The sequence below is a fragment of the Aptenodytes forsteri genome, unplaced genomic scaffold (genome assembly GCF_000699145.1).
Source record: "Aptenodytes forsteri isolate BGI_AS27 unplaced genomic scaffold, ASM69914v1 Scaffold59, whole genome shotgun sequence".
Taxonomy (NCBI): Eukaryota; Metazoa; Chordata; class Aves; order Sphenisciformes; family Spheniscidae; genus Aptenodytes; species Aptenodytes forsteri.
In genome coordinates, this window is record NW_008794085.1 from 786,241 (window position 1) to 805,875 (window position 19,635).

A 19,635-nucleotide genomic window follows, 5' to 3' on the forward strand; every position below is an offset into this window, starting at 1 on the left:
AACAGCAGAAGCTGAGGGAAGAGGAGGCGAGCCCGAAAGCGAGCAAACCGAACTGGTGTGTTGCTGACATAGGGTGCATCTACGCTGCCAAGAGCTCCTGCAGTGCTGTGTCACCTACCAGCTTTACTCGGCCTCCACCAGCCCCTTTTGCAGCCTGGCTGCTCAGGAACTTTGCTCAGCTGCAAACCCTCCTGGAAGGACTTGGTGGGTGAACCCAGCTCCTGCCCAGCCCGGGGAGCTGAGGGGAGCCTATCTCACATCACTGAGATAGGCCACCACAGTGTGGACACATCTGGGGATGTGTGCTGGTGGTAATGTATAAAGCAGCAGAGAAGGAGCAGAGATTGCCTTTACACCAGGGATGAAACTATATTTCCTACCATGGCACGTCGGATTAATGACTATCTTGTCTGTATGCAACTGTCACCTGGATCAAATCAGGATCTGTTACATGTGGAAAGTGGAAAGACCCCCTTGGCAACACTGCTGGCTGCCTACACCCCTGCACTACTGCACATGGAGTTGTGAGAGAGATTTTCAGGGAAGTCTGCTGAGACACAGAGCTATAACAGGTTATTTTATCAGTGGATTTCACCCAAGGATCTCGGAGTATTTTACATCACCTCTTGTCAGCTTGACAAACTCCTTTAAATCCTCCCCCACGCCAAAGGTGGGGATGGAGATGGCAGAGAGTCACAGGGCGGCTGTTTGCAGGGCAGTGAGTGAGATGCTGGGTACCAGGCTCCGACTTCCATCCGTAGCTCGAGCCCTGGCAGGGGCTGTCCCGGGGAGCCCTCCTGGCACGGGTGTCCCACATGTGGGACTAGACACAACCCCCCTCCTGGGGCAATGGCCAGCATCATGCTCAGTGTGTGCCCAGTGAGTTAATTAGCAAGGGAAGGAGAGAGGCTTCTCCAACCCTGCTCCCAGCAGCATCTTTAATGAATTCTGCTTTTTTCACCCCAGAAAGGGTCATAATCTGGAGAGGGACCATCACCCGTCCCCTGCAGCACAAGCCAGTGCTGGGCGAGGGCTGAGACCTCTTGGCTCCTGCTATCTCCGACGGCAGCACTGCTCAGCGTGCTTCTCACCTCAGCCCCTGCCCTTTACCCTTATACGATGTTGCTTGGTGTGTCCCCGGTTTCCCCCTGGCCTCCGTAATATCTGCTGCCTGTCAGTGACACTGTGGAAAAGGCCCACACCCTGAGGTCTCACCTCTCTTTTCCACAGCCATAAAAGGGAAAGCAAAATGTTTAAATTTTAATGCTTTGAAGTTTTGCAGAATAAACAAACTTCATGTGGACTGCAATGGGGAAAAAATTCACAGAATGCTCCATAAGGCGTAATAAATCTGGCATCCATTGCGTTATCTGTGCACCCATGGCAAATAATACGTTAAAGACGTGAAAACAAAGTGCTCGGGGACACCATGTTATTAAAAAACAGGGAATCAGTCTTGCTATCTTGGAAGGCAACCAAAGCATCCAAGGCACACATAAAGATGGGGTCAAAACCCAGTGAGAGAGCTGCAGGACTAGTAGAAGCGCGACATTAATGGAATTCACTTCAAAGGCTCCTAAAACTGGAAACCTTTTATATATAACGAGAGATGGTTTAATGCAGGATGCCCTTGGACGCCTGAAGCAACTGTAAACTTGTACTTATGGAGTGTTATGAGCCTTCTACACTGTAGAGAAAAAGGGTGTGAAAAATGGAAATACGCTTGGGGCGGAGGCAGCTTTGGGCCATTTGTTTGTACTCTGTCTGAATTCCTTGCTGGCCTTGTTTCTAAATCATAATTATCACAGATCCCCAACAGCTGAGTGATCTCCGATGGAAAAACGTCAAGGCAGGCAATGTGTAAGGAAAACGTGCTCATACATTAGGCAGATCTCTGACACGTAGCTTCTTCTAAACAAGTACTGGATGAAATTACAGCTCAAATGAATGGATTTCAATGCAGTTTCTAGTCACTTTTTAAAACTTTCTTGGAAAGCTGGTTAAATGAGATTTAGATAAGGCTAAGGCTCGACTGTGCTGTTGTCAAGTGAAAACATCCACACACACATTATTAATGATTGACTTGGGGGGACTTTCCTCACTTTTGTTTGGATAGTGTCTCAGCCCATACCAAAATCCTGGCTACAATTTTTCTGCTGGCCTGTGCTGTAGAGAGGGTTACAGCCAACCGCTGGGATCAAGCACCCTTGAACACTTCGGGATGGCAGTATCCGACTGGAAGTCATTTGGGTAGGGCTCTTCTCACCTCCCTTTGGCTGCTTGGGATCGAGCATCAGATTGTAGTTACTGTTCACCCTCCACCTCCAGCCAAAGGATGCAGAAAGGAGCCGAAGGAGGAGGAAGCAGCCTGCGCCACCCGAGGGGTCCGAGGCAGAGGGATCTAACTGTACCGCTGAACATCCTACCCCTGGAGCCTACCGATTAGTTCCTCATCCTCTAATTCCTGTTTAAACTATCCTGGGCTAAAGACCAAGACAGACAGGACCGGTTCCTGGCAGGACTGAGCACACCTGCAGCAGTGAAAAGGAGAGCTACCAGTGACACTGGGAGCATCTCGACTGGCCTCACCTGCCCTCTGCCACACGGCCTGCGTCCCTCACGTTTTAAGGCTTGTTGCCCTCTCTGGTTAGATGATGCACTGGGACCCCCGGTGCCCTGTGCTCCAGCCTTGGGGTGCCAGGAGCACGAGGGGGAGGCCGCTTTGGGAAACTCACCACTTCGGTCGTCTACTGGCCCGCTAAAGGAACCTGATTTTTTTCCTGCAAATAAATAAATACATAAATAAATATTTTGCAAGACCTGGGACACAGAAACAATCAGGTCTGAAATCTGCAAGCCACATTTTTCATATTTAGGTGTAACTTCCCTCAGAGAGCGTGACTTAGCCTCCTGCACCCTTATGAATGAGGACTTTTGAAGCCTACCTAATGGGAATCAGAGCTGAAAAGCTGGAAAAAAAAGCAGCTTAGGTAAACACAAGCTTTTTTTTTTTTTTAATGAAAGCCCCAAGTGTCCTAGTGGCAAACCTGGTGCTGGGGGCTGGCAGTGGGAACCCTGTGCTGCAGTCTGGCCATTGGTATGGGTGCTGCACTCACCCTGTCCCACCACCTTGCCCAGGGTGAGTGGTGCCCGCCTGGCCGTAGGTGGCCGTGGGCCTTCCAGGGCACCCGAGGCAGACAGTCAGTGATACTGGCTCTCAGTGCGGGCTGAAAAGCAGAAGAGAAGGAGGTTTGTGCTGATGGCGGCTGCTCCCTGCATTGCCATGGCAACACATCTGCTTCCTCCATTCCCCCACTCCCTGCCAAGGGAGAGCTCCAGCCCCGCCGGCGTCAACACGAGCTCAGGAGAAGTCCAAGTCCCAACAAAACACCTTTTCACCAGTCCCTCGCTCCCCCGGGCCACAGCCCTCTCTTCAATGACTGCAAAAACCTTTACTTTCCTGCTCCTGCTGCCCTGCTCACAAAAATGCCACATAACCCCTGAGCACTCAGGTATCCTTGCAGCATCGGGGCCAGCAGCACCCTTCCCTGCCACAGGTACCGTCACGTCCCATGGGAAGCAGCAGCCCCCTGCCTCATCACCTCACTTTTTTCCAGGCCTGCAAGCTTATATTTGCCCCTCTCAGAGGCTTGATGAGCCCTGAGTTTTCCTTTCAGGTCCTTTTCACAGATTTCCCACATAAGATCTTTTGCTTTGGGAGATTTATAGCAAACCTCCACTGATGAGTAGGTGCAAGCTCAAGCTCCTGTTGATGCACCAGTTTCTCACCCACCAAGTCCCAGCCTCACTTCCCTGAAGAAAACACTCACAAGTCCTTGGGTGCTCACAGGAGAGTGTGGGTTGAGGTGCTAAGAAAGGGTTCCCACAGCTCTGGAGGGGTTGTGAGCGGCACGGTTCCTGCAGCAGAGCTGGACCATTGATGCCCGAGGTGCCCGGATGCCGGCGCCGGCCAGGGCGAGCCCCTTGTGCAGCTGGTTTCTGACATCAGGCGCAATCAGCAGTTTGGAAGCAGTTCCTCTCCGCTTTCACAACTTCTGCAGAAATAATTGCTGGTGAAGGCAAAGCGTACGCTCGGCGGTTCCTCCAGCAGCTCCTCCTCCAGTTCCTCCTCGGCATCCACGCCGAGCTCCCGGGAAGGGCCGCTCGGGCAGGAGGAGCTGCCACCGCCTGCTCGGCTGATCCAGCCCTGAACTGGCAGGACCACTTGGTTGCTCTTCCACTGGGCAAGTACCAGGCTTTGCAAAGCCCTTTCCACCAGCTCAGAAAGTTACTTTTCTCTTCTATTCAACCAATTCGTGCCCCTGATAAGCTGTCTGGTTTGAAAAAAAATGCTTGGGTCCTTGGCTTCGTAGAAGCTTTTCAGCTCATTGAAGCAATGGGGGTAAAATCCCCCAAAGGTTAGGCTGTAGTTTCAAGGAGCATTTTAGCCACCAGCTGGGAGCACAGCTCTAATGGTATTTATTTACCATGTCTTACCTCGCCCAGAGTCCACTGATGTGCTGGTGGCAACAGTGAGAAGGGTCAGTGTTCCCAAAATGCCACAGGTTACACACTGAAACCTTGTAGTGAGGATGTAGCAATGGATTTCCTATATTGAAAGAAAGTAATAAATTCTGTCCCTTTGAGCCTGGCAGTCTCCTCCTGCTCAGCACACCCAGCGCAGAGATACTGCAGCCAAGCGCGCAAAGAGGCTGCCTCATGGGTAGCATCATCTTCAAAACACAGGAGAGAGGGGCAGCTATGCTCCTTCCAGCCGTCCTGCACCCCACCCCGGCGAGCCCGTCCCTCTCACCCTCCACCCCTGCACCGCAGAGCATCGCGTGCCTCGGGAGAGGGATGAACAGGGGTAAAGGAGGTTGCAGATCTCACCGGCACCGATCCTGCCTGCATTCCCTCCTGGCACTTCAGCTTCCAAAAGTTACTCTTTGCCAAGGGGATTACTTTGTTCTGTGGGGTTTTTTGCAACTTGTTGTGGACTTGTAAAATTCTCATTTAGTTTCTAGCTGTAGCCAGCAACTTGTTCCTAAAGGTAACCTTGTGACTGTACTGAAGTTTGGTGCTTCTTTAACTACTTTCTTCTCTCTGCTCACAGCAAGGAAACAGGATGACACAGCTTTGCCAAAATATTTTACTAAATAAACAGAACTGCAGGCAGTCTCCACAAGCCGGTCTAACAGTGCCACATGACCCCCACTGGCAAGAGACAAGGGTTACGTTTAAATTCAATTTTAATTTGGCAAAACATCAACACTTATTTACCACAGTCCATAAAATTCAGGTGACAAAATACCTCCGACAGACAGATTAGTAGCCCTCTTACTCCAGCAATGTAAAAGCACAACAAATCAAGTCAGCACATGTTCTGCAGTATCACACCAGGCTGGCAGCAACACATGCACTAACAAGTGAATCCTCACTGAAATCTCTGCGTGCTCTGGGGCTCTCAGTGCATCTGGCAGTCCTAAATTCCCTTGCCACCTCTGTCTTGTTCCTGGGGGACCTTCCAGTGGTCTGAAGTAGCTAAGGGTCCACCTTTAGTATAAGCTATACGTTGCAGCACTGTAAAGGGACACAGTCACACATGTCCCATTTGGCCCGTTGACATTGGTTTTGAAGGAAGCACCATCTTGCCATTACCGTTCCTAACGCCCATGCCACTGCCACCGTGCCACGTCAAGGGTGTTGCTGGATGTGCTACCCAGACCCCCCCAGTTTAGGTACAGCTTCATAAGCCTTGGCAGCAGAGGAGAGGAAGGGCTGATAAAATCATGCTTGGTAGCAGAACGGTTCAAGCTTGCCTGCGATGTACGTGTTTTACTCCACGCCCTGGGATCGCACACCTTGCCAGTGCTGCCCATGGTAGTACCTGGGAACCTGGCCCTGGCCAAGAGCCACCAAACCCCACTGGCCATGACGGTCACACTCCTTAAGGTTATCACATTTGTTTTCTCATTGGAAGCACAATCTCTGGGCACACTTGGGTCCTCCCTGGCCCAGGACAGGTGGAGGAAGCCCTGCTCTGAAAGCCAGCTCCATTTCGCGCCTGTCCATCTGCAGACAGCCCACGTGTGAGGACCCAGCATGGCCCCACCAACCACCACGAGCAGCCTCACTGTTTACTTGCCAGAGCCAAAGCCGTCAGCCACAGCCCAGTCACAACACGGCCTATTTAGTATCGAGACAGTGATAAAAATGCAACCTGTCAGCGCAAGCTCCTTCAAACCTGTGCCTGGAGCCAGAGGACTGGAGCGAGGTCCTCACGCTGGTCTGGGCTTCCTTATGTGGAAGCTCTGGGGCCATTGCCATCCATCGCACATCTGCCAAACCTCATGTCCCCCTGTGGCACGCCAGCCCTCTCTGATCCCAGTGGGGACAGGGCAGGTCCAGCCCTGATTTGTCCTCTGCACCCAGTGCTACAGACAAGAGCACAGTGAAGGGCAGGACGCGTGATGGGAAATTGGCAGCTGAGCCTGGGATGCGCGAGCGCCCATGGGTGGAGGTGGACCTGCAGAGACCTGCCGCACCGAGCCGTCCCGCCAGCGGGACACCGCCTGCCCGGCCCTGCCCTGGCACTGCCCCCATGGGGAGGAGGCCGAGGGGCTCGTCCTTGCCCTCCTGGCAGACCCGGTCATGCCTCTGAGCTCCTGCAGTGGCCCCGGCCTTCGCCTGTGGGCCATTGCTCCCACCCGCCCACCACTCATGGAGACAGAGGTGGCAACGGGGAAGACCTGCACCCTTGGCTTGAGGGGTATTTCTGAGGCAATCACAGATGAAAAAAAAAGAGAACCGGTAACCTCTTCTTCATCTGAATCTTCATGTACGCTCCAAAGGAGAAAAGAGGACAGACGTGCAATTTTCTCACCATCGCCCACACTATTGAATGCAATATATGAAGACAAACAAACAGTCACAGTTATTGGGAATTCACAGTAGCTATTTGGCATGAAGTGAAGGACAAACTGCCCTAGCATTGCTGCTTGCTGGTGAGCAGATGACATAGCCGCTGGTGGGGTTGTGCCCTGGGAGCCCCCCCGGCTGCGGGGCAGGGATTTCTCAGGGCACAGTATCTGCTCTGGTTAACTCCCGCTCCCCAGCATGTGTCTTCAGGAAACCGAAAGAAGGGGTTTGTCGGGGCTTAGCTAACTCAGGCTGTGAACTTCTCCTGCCACCAGCACACTTAATAAACAGGGTGACATCTGCTCCAGCAGTGTGATCTCATCGCCCCAGGGATCCCCGTGGCAGTTTCGCCTGTACCATCATTCCCATCCCAGCCGGGTGCAGCCCCAAGATGGTATCTCCTGCAGGGCCAGTGGGAAGGAGCAGGGCTGTGAGGAGCGGGCCAGCTTTCCCAGCCCTCGCATCTTCGCAGGAACAGCCCGGAGGTCAGGAGCAGGCGCCGTCAGCAAGGCTTCCTCTACTCCTCTGCGAGGTCCGCCGTGCCCCAGGGGCAGCGTGTCCCCAGTGCCAGCTCCCTGCCAGGGCTTATCTAGAGGCAAAGCCGACTTGGGCTGCTGTGCTTGTCGCTCCCCTCCTCTCCCTGGGACCACAAGGGCCAGAGAGGAGCATTTCTTGCTCCATCTCGGCAGGACAGCATTGTCTTGGTATAAAAAAAACAAAAACTGAAACACATTATTGCTTCCAACTTAAAGATCCAGAAAAACGAGGAAAATGTCCCATGCCAAATGCAGGCAGCACGAGCCCATTGCCTTTGGTCAGGAGATTTATAGGGGGTTACATCAGATGCAAGGACTAACAGCATCATTTCACTTAGGAGCACGGGCACGCGATGGGGGGAGGCAGGAGCCCTCGTGCCCCTGGCTGCCGCTGTGCGGGGGCCGGTGTGGGAGCCAGGGCTGGCAGGGCCCCCGGCATCCCCCACGCACCCTGGCAGAGCACAGGGACCGGAGCGGGGGAGCTGCTCCCATGGGGACGGCTTCTTTGCTGGCCGTTGAGCTGGCTGCCCGAGTGAGGGGATGGAAGGAGGTGCGCAGGAAGCGAGACCATGCAGCTATAAATCCTGTCAACTCTTAACGATGTTTTTTCAAGCATATTTTCCTGACTTCCCTCCCAAGGGATCAAACCCAAAAGATGGTTATGTCTGATCTTTAGGTAACCCAGAAACAAAATGTTTCCCAAACAAATAATCACATTGCAGTCTGACAATGTTCATTATTACGAAAGAGCATTTTATTTCCATTTTTTCTGGGTGTACTATATTGCAACGTAACACTAAGCAGGTCTATTATCATATTAAGATTCTCGCTACAGAATTAAGAAGTTTGTCCATTTGGTCAAATTTCAAAGTTTTTCCTTGGCATTCTTACAGGACCCGTCACCACTTAAGCACATGAATTAGTGGAAGTGCCGTGATACGAGACTTGGAGCGGGCGCTTTCCAATCAGAATTTGCAAAAGTTGTTGGGCTGGCTAGATGCAGGAGGTCAGCACAGATATCCATCCTAATTTTGACAAAGGAGGAGATGCACATCTCCAGATTTTGATCACAAAGTAGATTTGCTTTTCAGGCTTAATGTACTATTAAGGTTGTCTTCTTATTTTTGATGCACTCTTTGTCATCTCTGCTTCTGTTACTAAGGAAGATTTGTATTATTTTTGAACAATAATGTAAAATGCCTTGCTTATATTCTGGAATTGTCTTATTAGGCACCTGATTAATGTAAGTAGTTATATAAACTCATACAAACCATGCCTAAAGTATTATCCACAAAATGTCCATCCATTCTAAGTCTATAGGTCACAGAAAGGTCTAGTACGCATTGCATGTGAATATACATATGAGCAGTACATGAATCACTGAGTAAATATGGCACTTTTACATATTTTCCTGGATGTCATACAGAATCAGGAAACAATCTTCTCTTAGCTGACGCATTTCTAAAATACTGTAATATGGTTTTGGAAAATACACCCCACAGACTAGACAGTAAGAAGTTTAGAAAAGTCAACAGTGCAGCTACCTGAGTTTGTTTCATTAAGTTTAAGCAATTAACAGTAATTGTGATATTTTTATCATTCACTGCGAGCCTGAGGGTTGTCTACCCACAAAAGCCATGCCGCCTAACCCTGCTATAGATAAAACAGCACAGCTCTCCAAGCACGTGGCTCGGCAAGATGATGAACTGACCTAGCAGCTCAGCACCTCCAAAGTGACGTGTCCCACCTTCTCCTTGCCCGGACCCTGGCTGCAGAGTCCTATCCCCTTGCTACTCCCACCCTAGTGTCCATCCGACCCTTCGGAGAGCTGATCCAGCAGAAAATCAGTCCCTTTTTTTAACTGGCTTAGTTTTCTGCTGGCTTAAAAAGTCGATTTGTCCTGTGGAGGGATCAGACCAGCACCAGACCAGTGAAGGTACAAGAGAAGCAGCCGGAACATGCTGGCAGGAATAGGGAGCACAGGAGGAGGAGGGAACTGCCCCTTTTTGGTGGCAGCGAGCTGTTAGATTGACTAAGCTGCCTCAGCAGACCAAACCCTTGGAGAAGATACAGTTATTAGCGCAAAAGTGCTTAGACCGGTATAGTCTATTCCTATCTACAAGGTGAATAAAGGTATACCAGCACAAGGCACCTTATACTCATGTAACTGCATCCATGTGAGGGGTTGCACTGGTGTAAGTAGAATCAGTAACAAACAAAAACCCCACCTCCCCTAAGTGATGTATTTGCAAAAATGGCGTAGAACAAGTCTCCAACCTTCAGTTATGAGGTGTGCATAACTTCCATTCAGAAAATGGACCACAAACTACACATGAAACAACGTTAGACACAAAATAAATTAGGGATTTAAAATGCTACATCTAGGAATATAAAGATTTTTAAAAAAAACTTTAAATGTAATCCCATATTTCAAATCTAAGAGAACTATACAGCTCCACCGATTACATGGACATTTTAAACAGTTTACATTCATCAGGGACAACAGCACTTTGGTTTACATAATTAGGTTAATATGAGCAATGAAACATTTCTCTCCCTCACATTACATCAAAGTGAAATACATTTAGAATATGTATACTGCCAAGCTGTTCCAATAAGTGCATTCCATACACGAGTAAGAGTAGCTCTCGCAATAGCTACATCAGTTATAGGTCTTTAACAGAACTAAATCAAACCCCCTTAAAAAAGCTTGCTTTGATTCCTTCATGCCTGACCCATTTTCGCTTGATCACATGGATCTTCTCCAGAACATAGCCAAGCGCAAAAAATAAGTCTGACTCGGTACGGTGGCAAGCCCACATGCCAGATTGCATAGCACACCCTGGATTCAGGAGGAAATTCTCTTTTTAGTTTGTCTCCCCACCTTTATAAGTCAGACTCTTAAAAAAACAGTATGCTTTTGTACCAAGCTCAAGAACTCAGATTAACTGTAGCTCAAGATACGCAACGGCAGCTAGAAAAACATTTAAGAGCAATCAACCTGACAATCATCCGACAATTATTTTACATAACTTTAAACAATCAGCAACTCAACCTCTGCAATTTATAAACAGCATTGCCTCCTACAGAAAGAAGTACTTATTCCTAGATATTCTTGCAAAGCATTTCTCCAGTGCCTGCATCTGATTCGAACATGTGTTGTTGGATAGGATGAAGAGATCTCCTCCCAGCAAAATATTCTACTATCGTATGGTTATTTTTGATCAGGTTAAATTAGCTCGTGAGCAGCACATGAGTTATCACACACCTGCCGAACTTGCCTAAAAGAAAGCAAATGGCTGGATTACATAAACAACTGAACATGGCTTCAGAGGATAAAGTTCACAACCTGATGCATAATCATTACAGATTATTACATTATCTTAAAAAGCAGACTTCCAACTGTACGATTTCCAATTTAATTACTAGCTGGGAGATGAAGACATAGCCTTCATCACTGTCCTCTGGTAGGTTGAGACTTTTGAGAAGTTGACGTATTCATTTAATCTCATTTTTGCAAACCTGCAAATGTTCCTGTGCTGAGCTTGGTTATATGATACCCAAGCTCAATTAAGGAGCGTATTAGATGCTATTTCCTTGTCAGAAGCTTTACAAACTAAACATGATTGCACTTTTTCTGGATCCTGTTCCTGCAAGGTGCCAAGCATCCCCGTGGGGAAGTGAGCTGAGGGGGGCAGAGGGCACTTGTTCCCTTGCAGGACTGGGTGTTTAGTGGAGGATGGGTAGGGGATTTTTGAAGACAGGGTTTCATCTCGCTGGGCTGATGTTTCCAACACAGTGAGTTCATTGCACCCCTTCCATTCAAGTCAGCAGGAAATGGGCAGCCGCATCTCTTCGCACTTCAACGTGAGTCATTTTGGACCTGACTCCCCTGTGAACTGTGACCCTACCCTTCCTGCGCCAGAGAGGAAATCGCAGTCAGTGCCTCCTGCTCGGCGCAGTGTGTGAACGGAGGGCTAGACTGAACTTGCCAAAAGGCCCTGAAGGAGTCCTGCGTCCTCCCTCAGACCCATTAAAATACATAAAGGACCTTTTCTACTTGCTTTGACCATCTGAAAAAACCGTGTCATAAATAAAAAAGGATGGTCAACCCAGTTTTGATCTTGTTAGATGTTGAACACCTTCTACTGCCACTGAAGAAAAGAGGAAACAGGGCATTCAACACCTGCAGCATCACCCGTTGAAGACCACAAGCTCAGGAATTAACAATAACCAGGAAGACAATATAATCATCTATTACAAATTATGCAACCCAAAGCATAGAGCTTAAACACAGTTCCCCTGTTGGGATTAGGCAAAGGAAAAAAAACATCAGCAGATAAAACCATTTACTTTTACCAGTAAAAATTAAGTTACAGAAACCCTTGTTCTCAGGGCAAAACAAACTTAAAAAATACCTTAAAACAGTGAAAAAATACGAGAAAATTTTATTTAAAAATATATGTAGTCCTTACTCCAAATTTGTTTGTACAGAAAGGATTTGTTTGAAAAAGAAAAAAATAATGACAAGCTAAATGCACATTCGGAGTATGCACTTTCTACAGCGTATTTGGTAGAAGCGTTATTTCTGTAAAACTGAGCGAGAGGAGTTAGCTATTCAGCTTTCATTTGTTCCCTGACATCAGAAGGCAATGTTTCAAACAAGGTGTCCTCTACAGTGAAAGCAGTCCGCTTCAGAGCTCTACATTCACCCAGCTCAGGTGGGAGGATTTCAAAGTGATTGCCTTTAATATCCAAGTAGGAGAGGAATACCAAATTACCAATTTTAGGTGAAAGGACAGACAAGTTATTTTTCCCAATTTTCAGAGTCTTAAGTTTTTTGCAAAAGTATAGTTCATCTGGCACGCTCTCCACTTTGTTGCAAGTAATGGAAAAGTATTGTAAACTCTGCAGAACTCCTATTTCAGGTGGGATAAAGCGAATGTCATTGTAAGACAAATCCAAGTATCTGATTTTGTTGCATAGGAATAGGTGGGATGGAAGAACCTCTATTTTGTTATGGCTGAAGGAAAGCCGCTCGAGACTAGTGAGTTTCTTTATATGCTCTGGGATGTACGTTATACTGTTGTACCACAGCTTTAGGATTGTCAGTTTTCGCAGATGTTGAAAACTTACTATTTCTTCAATGGATTTGAGGTTGTTTTCCTTTAGATCCAATTCCTGAAGACTGAGAAGGCTGAAGACTGCATGAGGAATGCGCTCTAAATCACAATGAACCAATTCCAGCTGTGTCAGGTTGACCATCTTCTTCAGGTTGTTGAGCATCACTAACTTAGTGCCGTCATTATGGATGCACAATTTTTGCAGGTGACTTGAAACATCGACTGCAGATTGTGGGATTTTGGACAAATTGCTTTTTATGTAAAGAACTTTAAGGCTTTTAAGTTCCCGAAAAGACTCCAGTGTAATGTTTTTGGAAATATCGTGACTTAGGGAGCCAATTAAATAGAGCTCTTCCAAATTTCTGAGGCCATACATCCAGTGTGGAAGTTCTCTGATGTCGTCAAACTTGACACTCAAGATCTTGAGATTTTCCTTCAGAAACGCCAAGGCGGCGCTGTGGATCTTCACAGAGCACTGGTGCAACGAGAGCTCCTGGAGATTGTCCAGCTGTGCAATGGTTGCTGGTATCATTACATTATTAATTATTTCAAGTTTTAAAGACTGCAGCTCAGTAATTTCAAAAACTGTGTCTGGTAGTCCAGAGAGCATGAAAAGCTGTAGCTCCAAATGGCTATGGGAGTTCGTCTGTAGCCTCTGTCGCAGTTTATCTGCAGTCCACTCGTTGTTTAGGTTCAGCTGTTTCAGCTTATTTTCACTGACTTCAGACAGGAAGACAGCAAATCGCTTGGAATAGAGAGGATCATACTGATCGATCATATGAAGCATAAAAGCAAAGTCATTCTTCACATCTGGGATATCATCAATTCCCGTCTCTTGCCGAACATATTCAAAAGAATATTCTTTCAGTGAACGATAGAACAGCCAGTATAGGGTGTAAAGGCATGTGAGGCCATAGATGCTGACAAAGCACAGGTAGCAGTAGGAAAGTTTAGAGAATAGATGGGCCATCGTGTGATTACAGCAAAAATTCTTATATCCTGTCATGTCTTCTATATCAACGTTACAGACTACTGTAAAATTAACTTCTGAGACAAGTGCTGTGTTGTAAGCAATAATAATAAGGAATTTAATTACCTTAAGTACAGTCTGGCGAACGTACATGACGTAGAGTATATCACCCTCCTCAACATGCAGTCTGAATTTCTTCACCTTTTCAAACAGTGCTTTGGCCTGTTCACCTTCCTTCTTATCTAATGCCCCAGGTGTTCCCTTATCCACAACTAACTTCTCAGGGATTGATTTTAAAGACTGTGTCTTGACCAAAGTGCCTTCAGTGCTTGGCTGGATAGTATTAGACTTGTTTATGTTGTTCTTCCTGTTATCTTTCTCTTCAGAGTCTTCCCCTGACACTTCGGATAAGGCTCTTGTCGTCCAGGGAGAATCGAAACATTTCCCGAGTATTGAAATGAAGTGTTCAATTTTGGAGCTCGATCCCGGGAATTTGAACCAAAAGTTACTACACAGCATGAAGACCAGTGTGTGTATAAGGACAAGGTAAGGGAAGTACTTGGCATACCAGTGCAGGGCACGTTCATAGCACACCTGATTTATAAAGCTGTATTGCTGAAGGTCCAAATCAGTCTTCAGTCCTTTCATTTCAACTGTAGCTGGAGGGGTGGATGGCTTGGGTGGAGGAAGGGGGGTTGTGTCTGGGATTGTGTTAAACACATTTGAACTATTAGATTGGTTCTGGCAAGGCTGTACGCGCTTTGGAAGGCATATTATCTTGTCTTGCATGACCTGAAACACACAAAAAGATATCTTTTAAACTGATGTACAAACAAGGGTGGCAATACCAGTGGGTAGCTGTCCTTAGAGTTCCTCCAGCTGCCAGGCATTCCTCCTCACAGCCCGGCACTTGGCCCCACAGGCCGTGCTATTATTATTATTATTATTATTCCCAACAAGACACTTGTTCTATATGCCAAGAACTAGGTCACCCCTTTTCATCTATGGTTAGATTTCCATAATTTGAATAAGAGGGCATTGAGATAATCCAGAAAAAGGAAAAGTGTGGGTAATGGTTCCAGAAAAGACCAGGGATCTGGTCTGTTCTTGCCAGGTGTATTCATCCTGGCTACACGATGTCCAGAGATAGCTTAGGCTTGAAAGCAGCGTAACTGCATTCATGTGGCTGTACGCTCACACTGTGATGTCTTATCACACCGAAAATGGCTGACAAAGAGCTGACGTGGGCATATCTATGCTGGGACATTATTAATCTTCAGTCTTAATAAAGACAGATAGGGATAATGGAGAATTGATGGCAGTTGTGTGCGTCTGCGCATGGACATAATTTTTACTCAGTTTTTCATAGATATACATAGAGTCCTCATACCACACACCCGTGGGAAAAAACGTAGCTCTGTCCTTCTGTCCTTGAGTCTGTCTATAACGCAAAAAAAAGCAACTTTCTTAATTTGGGCTGGCCATCCATGTTTGCAAACTGAGGTCAGAGCGCCTTTAGGGACCAATCACCTTTGGTTTAACTTGGGATAACAGTTTGAGTTCAGTGCAAGGCCCCCTATAGGTCTGAATTTAAAATACTAATCCATGTGATAAACCAAGGAGCTCTGTTATTTGCCCTGAATGACTAACTGGGATTAGCCCAAACTAAGAATGTGTGTGTAGTGTAGATGTATCCTTTGACATCATGGTTGTTGAAAGCACTAAATATAAGGTATGCAACAAGAGCTACCAAAATCAGATCCTCCTTGATGATCCACCCTGGTGCAGGGAGATGCTGAGATGAGACCACATGTGTTTTGAACAATATCAGTGCCATAACTGTTGACACGTCAAAAACTCCTGCAGTTAATCTTTGTCTGTAAATGCTATTCTGAGAGACACCATTACTTACACCCTGGATTCATGCCTCTGGTAGTAAGTTGGAATAAAAAAAATCGCCTGTTATTTGCAGTGTTTCCACACATTATTTTCCAGTGTGCTTCATCCAATCAAGCAAGTAAACTTAAAAATAACAGATGTTCTACTTTGTGTGCTTAAGCAAACACTTAGCTACTAATGAAAAATTCAGCCCTATATAAAGAGGTTTTTAAACATGGACATCATATCTTTTCCACTGAAAATACGTGCAAATGGAGAATACAGGCAAAACTACAGTTGATTTCACGTGAAATTTGGGACATAGTATGTGAAAATCTTGGGCCATGTATGTGAGAAAATTCGCCTGAAATAAGAGCTCTGTCAGTGTGTCCCTTTAGCTCCATTTCTAAGTCATGCCAAGAAACGTGAGATCCATGTTTGAATTAGTACTGTAACTTTCTATTTTTGTGGAGTCCATCCCAAACAGTACTTTGCATTTCTTTTCAGCTTTTGGCTCTTTAGCAAAATGTAACTAACAGTGATTGACAGTAATGTCAACTGATTACTTGCAAGCATCCTCAGAGATACTTTGGAACGGAAGAGGCATAACATTAGTTGTGGGTGGTGTTAATAAAATAAGCACATTCATTTAAAATCTCTTTGAAGAATAGAGACAGAAAGAATATTAACATTTGCCAAATAAAGAAAAACAGAAATTACAAAATTACATTTTTCAAACTTCTAAACAGAAAAATGGTAACAAATAAGAACTTAAGTCAATCATCTGTTTTGTTATGTCAAATTGTGGTGAAAACAGGCATCCAGGCACAAGCCAAGCCAACAGCTCTTATCTTAGCTGGCACCGCTCCATCAACTCTAGCGCAACTCTGCTGATTTACAGCTGCTACAAGTCTGGTCTGTGTTATTTGATGTTGCTACCTAAACAGCTTTAATCCTGGGACCAGCAAATTTTTGCTTTGTTCACGGTGAACCCAAGAGATAAAACAAGACGTGACACCATGCTTCTGAGGACCTTCCTTGTCTGTGGTTTTCTTGCAGCACCCCTGAGAGCACCCGCCTCACCTCCATCCCGTTTGATTTACCTGTAGTGTGCACCCAAACACACCGATCATCAGCATGGCGACGGAGAGATAGTCCGTGAACACATCCCACCAGGGCTTCAGCACCCTGAACGCCGGCTGCTGCTCTGAGAACTGGCGAAACTCGGTCACGGGAATCATCGTCCTGCAAAAGAGTAAGGCCAGCGCTCAGCCCCCTGCAGCCCATACCCCTCGGTCTGTGCAAGAAAGTACTTCTGTGAGGTCTGAAAAAATCTGATCTGGAAATGAGAAGCCCAGGATATGGCATAAAAGTTCCCAGCTACCGCCCAAGCGGTCCCTCCGACACCCCGCCTCAGAAGGGGGATGCTCGTGCTGCCCCCCTGCTGCTCCTGTGCGGAAGTGAGAGCAGGACCGGGGTCCCATCCACGCAGACAGGCTAATCCCCTCTCTGCATTGACTCCCACCATATCTGATGGGTCAACGAGGCCTTCTGAATCCCTGAAAATCAGCCCATTCTGTAGATACTTGAGACACTCAGCTTTATACACGTTAGCCTTGATCTCACAGGTCTGGCTAATACGCTTGTCCTGTGCTCAAGTTTCACAGGCCCTTTTAGCTATCATGTTTCATTCACTTCCATTTTATTCATAGTGGTTTCAGGGATGCTTTGGAATATTTGTGTGCATACTCACTGCAGTTTTAAATCTACTATGTTTTGAGTGCAAGTTGCTAAAGTGCTTTAGCTAACCAAAACTACAGGCAGATCAAGGGCTTTATCTTCACCTCAGATGTCTAGGCTTACATCATCACCTCCTCTGAAAAATCAGCTAACACATGAGCATGTACAGGCAAAGCAACTGATTTTAAAGCCTACAGCATATTGTGTAACTGAATCCCTGAGATCAAACCAGTACTGAAACTCCCCAGTAAGTTATGATGGAAAGATAAATTTGCGTGGGAATGGAACAAAAATACTCCCAAGGGCAATTTACAAAATTTGTCCTTTAACTAATATTGTAAATGCTCACCACAATCACTTCATATCCCAGTAATATTCGAAGAGCCTATAATCCTGATTCAGCTGAGCCCTGGGACCCATCAGTGTGGGTTTGGTGCCATGCAGCTGTGTGCAGGCTTAGTGATAAGCACGCACTTGCTGATAGGCTGCCCAGGGACTTAAGGGATTCAGTTCATTCAGAGCCGGGGATCCGGCAGGGAAGGATTCAGGCCCTAATGGCTGCAATTCATCGCAAGCGTACGGCCATCCCAAGAATTTATAACTGACTCCCACTACACTGGCCATGCTCGAGTGGAAAGATGCTCAGTTTGACACCTTCTCAGGGACTGCTGTGCCTCTGCTTGGCCAGCTGATCCTCAGGAGGTACCACAGTCCCCAAAGGCACAACGTGACACCTGTAAATGAACTTGGGTTAGTAGCTGGGCTGGGGCTTTGCAGCTTTCTGAGTGGGTAGCATAAAAACTTCTTAACCCTGGCTCCCTGCTCCCCTCTCCTCTTGCAACCCTTCCATGTTGCTTTAAGCACTACTTGGCCAGGCAGGAGAATCTCTCCCTCCTCTTTTTTATTTCCACATAAAATGTAGGTGATCAGCAATAGCTGCTGGTAAGCTTTAAAAAATAATTTTTCTATCAAGCATTGAAAAACATAGAAAATTCTTAAAGGAATATACTAATACAAACATTAGCTAATCAGTTGCCATGCAACAGTCCTGCTCAAAGCTTTGTAACACATATACTGCCGTTGGCTCAGGTTTTGAGGCCAGCTAGCTGACTAGAATGCCGTCGGTACACCCAAGAATACGTATCAACAGATTGCTTTAAAATCACGAGGGTCTGATATCTTGCCCTTCTAAAAGCTATCCCCCAGGATGCATGCCACGATGCCAGATGAAATCGCACACACCCCTCACACGGCCGGCGGTCTCCAAGAGGAAGGCAGGCTGTCCTCTGCAGCACTTGCAGATTAATAGACCGTCAGTGGAAACGATGGCAATGCAAGCCTGACTTCACACAGTCGGGTCGGAGGCTTGGCAGCGTCCATGCCAACAGGCCTGAATTGCTGCAGTGGTGGCGAAGGAATGCAGCATTCGTTATTAAATTACACGCAGCCAGGAGCCGCAATTCTGATTTTTGTGTGCCTGTCTTGCAAATGCTCAGCAGACACATCAGGGAAGATATACCTCTACAGCAGAGAACAGCTCGGGTAGCTGCTGGGACAAACCTTTGTTGCCTTTCACTTTTCTTTTAGAAATACTGGTGGAAAAAATGGATCTCATAAATCAGAGGTGTCCCATGCAGCTTTAAGTACATGCCCAGCACTCCTTCAGCCGAACCCAGGGAGAGGAAACCCTCCGCTGGCAGCTCCCAGCGGCGCCTGAGCTGAAGAACATCGCGCGCTGATCTCTCTTCCATACCCACATGCGTTTCACTGCCATTGGTAAGGAATTACCCTCCTCTTTTTTATTTCCACATAAAATGTAGGTGATCAGCAATAGCTGCTGGTAAGCTTTAAAAAATAATTTTTCTATCAAGCATTGAAAAACATAGAAAATTCTTAAAGGAATATACTAATACAAACATTAGCTAATCAGTTGCCATGCAACAGTCCTGCTCAAAGCTTTGTAACACATATACTGCCGTTGGCTCAGGTTTTGAGGCCAGCTAGCTGACTAGAATGCCGTCGGTACACCCAAGAATACGTATCAACAGATTGCTTTAAAATCACGAGGGTCTGATATTTTCTTACCCCCCCCTCCCTCCCCCTTTAATAATGGCTTATGGGTTCTTTTTCATCTTCTGATGCCACAGCCTCTAGGGGTCCTATTTGTAGGTTTTTTCCAAAAGTATAGACAATTTGAGTGTCTGATATGACACAATCATGTTTCCTACAGTGGAGCCTCTTGAGAAAACACGAGTGCTCACATGCACCAAAACATGCGGAGACCCAGTTCTCGCCGGTTAGATGTCTAAGCGACTCTGTGGATCTGAGCCATGATGTTATAAAAGTCAGCAGTACTGAAACAGGGGCAGCGCCTGACAGCAGATGCAAGTAATCTTGCAAATTACTGTGCAGGGACAGCTTTCAAGACCAAAAATTAATTTGGCTGTTGCATTTGATAGGTTTCACTCTG

The 19,635-nt window shown here is 46.7% G+C and overlaps 1 protein-coding gene across 1 annotated transcript; it reads right to left on the reverse strand.

The window, feature by feature from the left end:
• Nucleotides 1-11,585: 11,585 nt before the first annotated feature.
• Nucleotides 11,586-16,666, reverse strand: LRRC8C (leucine rich repeat containing 8 family member C). Its single transcript, XM_009273912.2, has 2 exons — nucleotides 16,529-16,666; nucleotides 11,586-14,339 (listed from the first exon to the last, which is right to left on the reverse strand). Exons 1-2 carry the CDS (start codon nucleotides 16,664-16,666, stop codon nucleotides 12,069-12,071), a joined length of 2,409 nt encoding a protein of 802 aa, XP_009272187.1. The 3' UTR covers nucleotides 11,586-12,068.
• Between the last annotated feature and the right edge of the window lie 2,969 nt (nucleotides 16,667-19,635).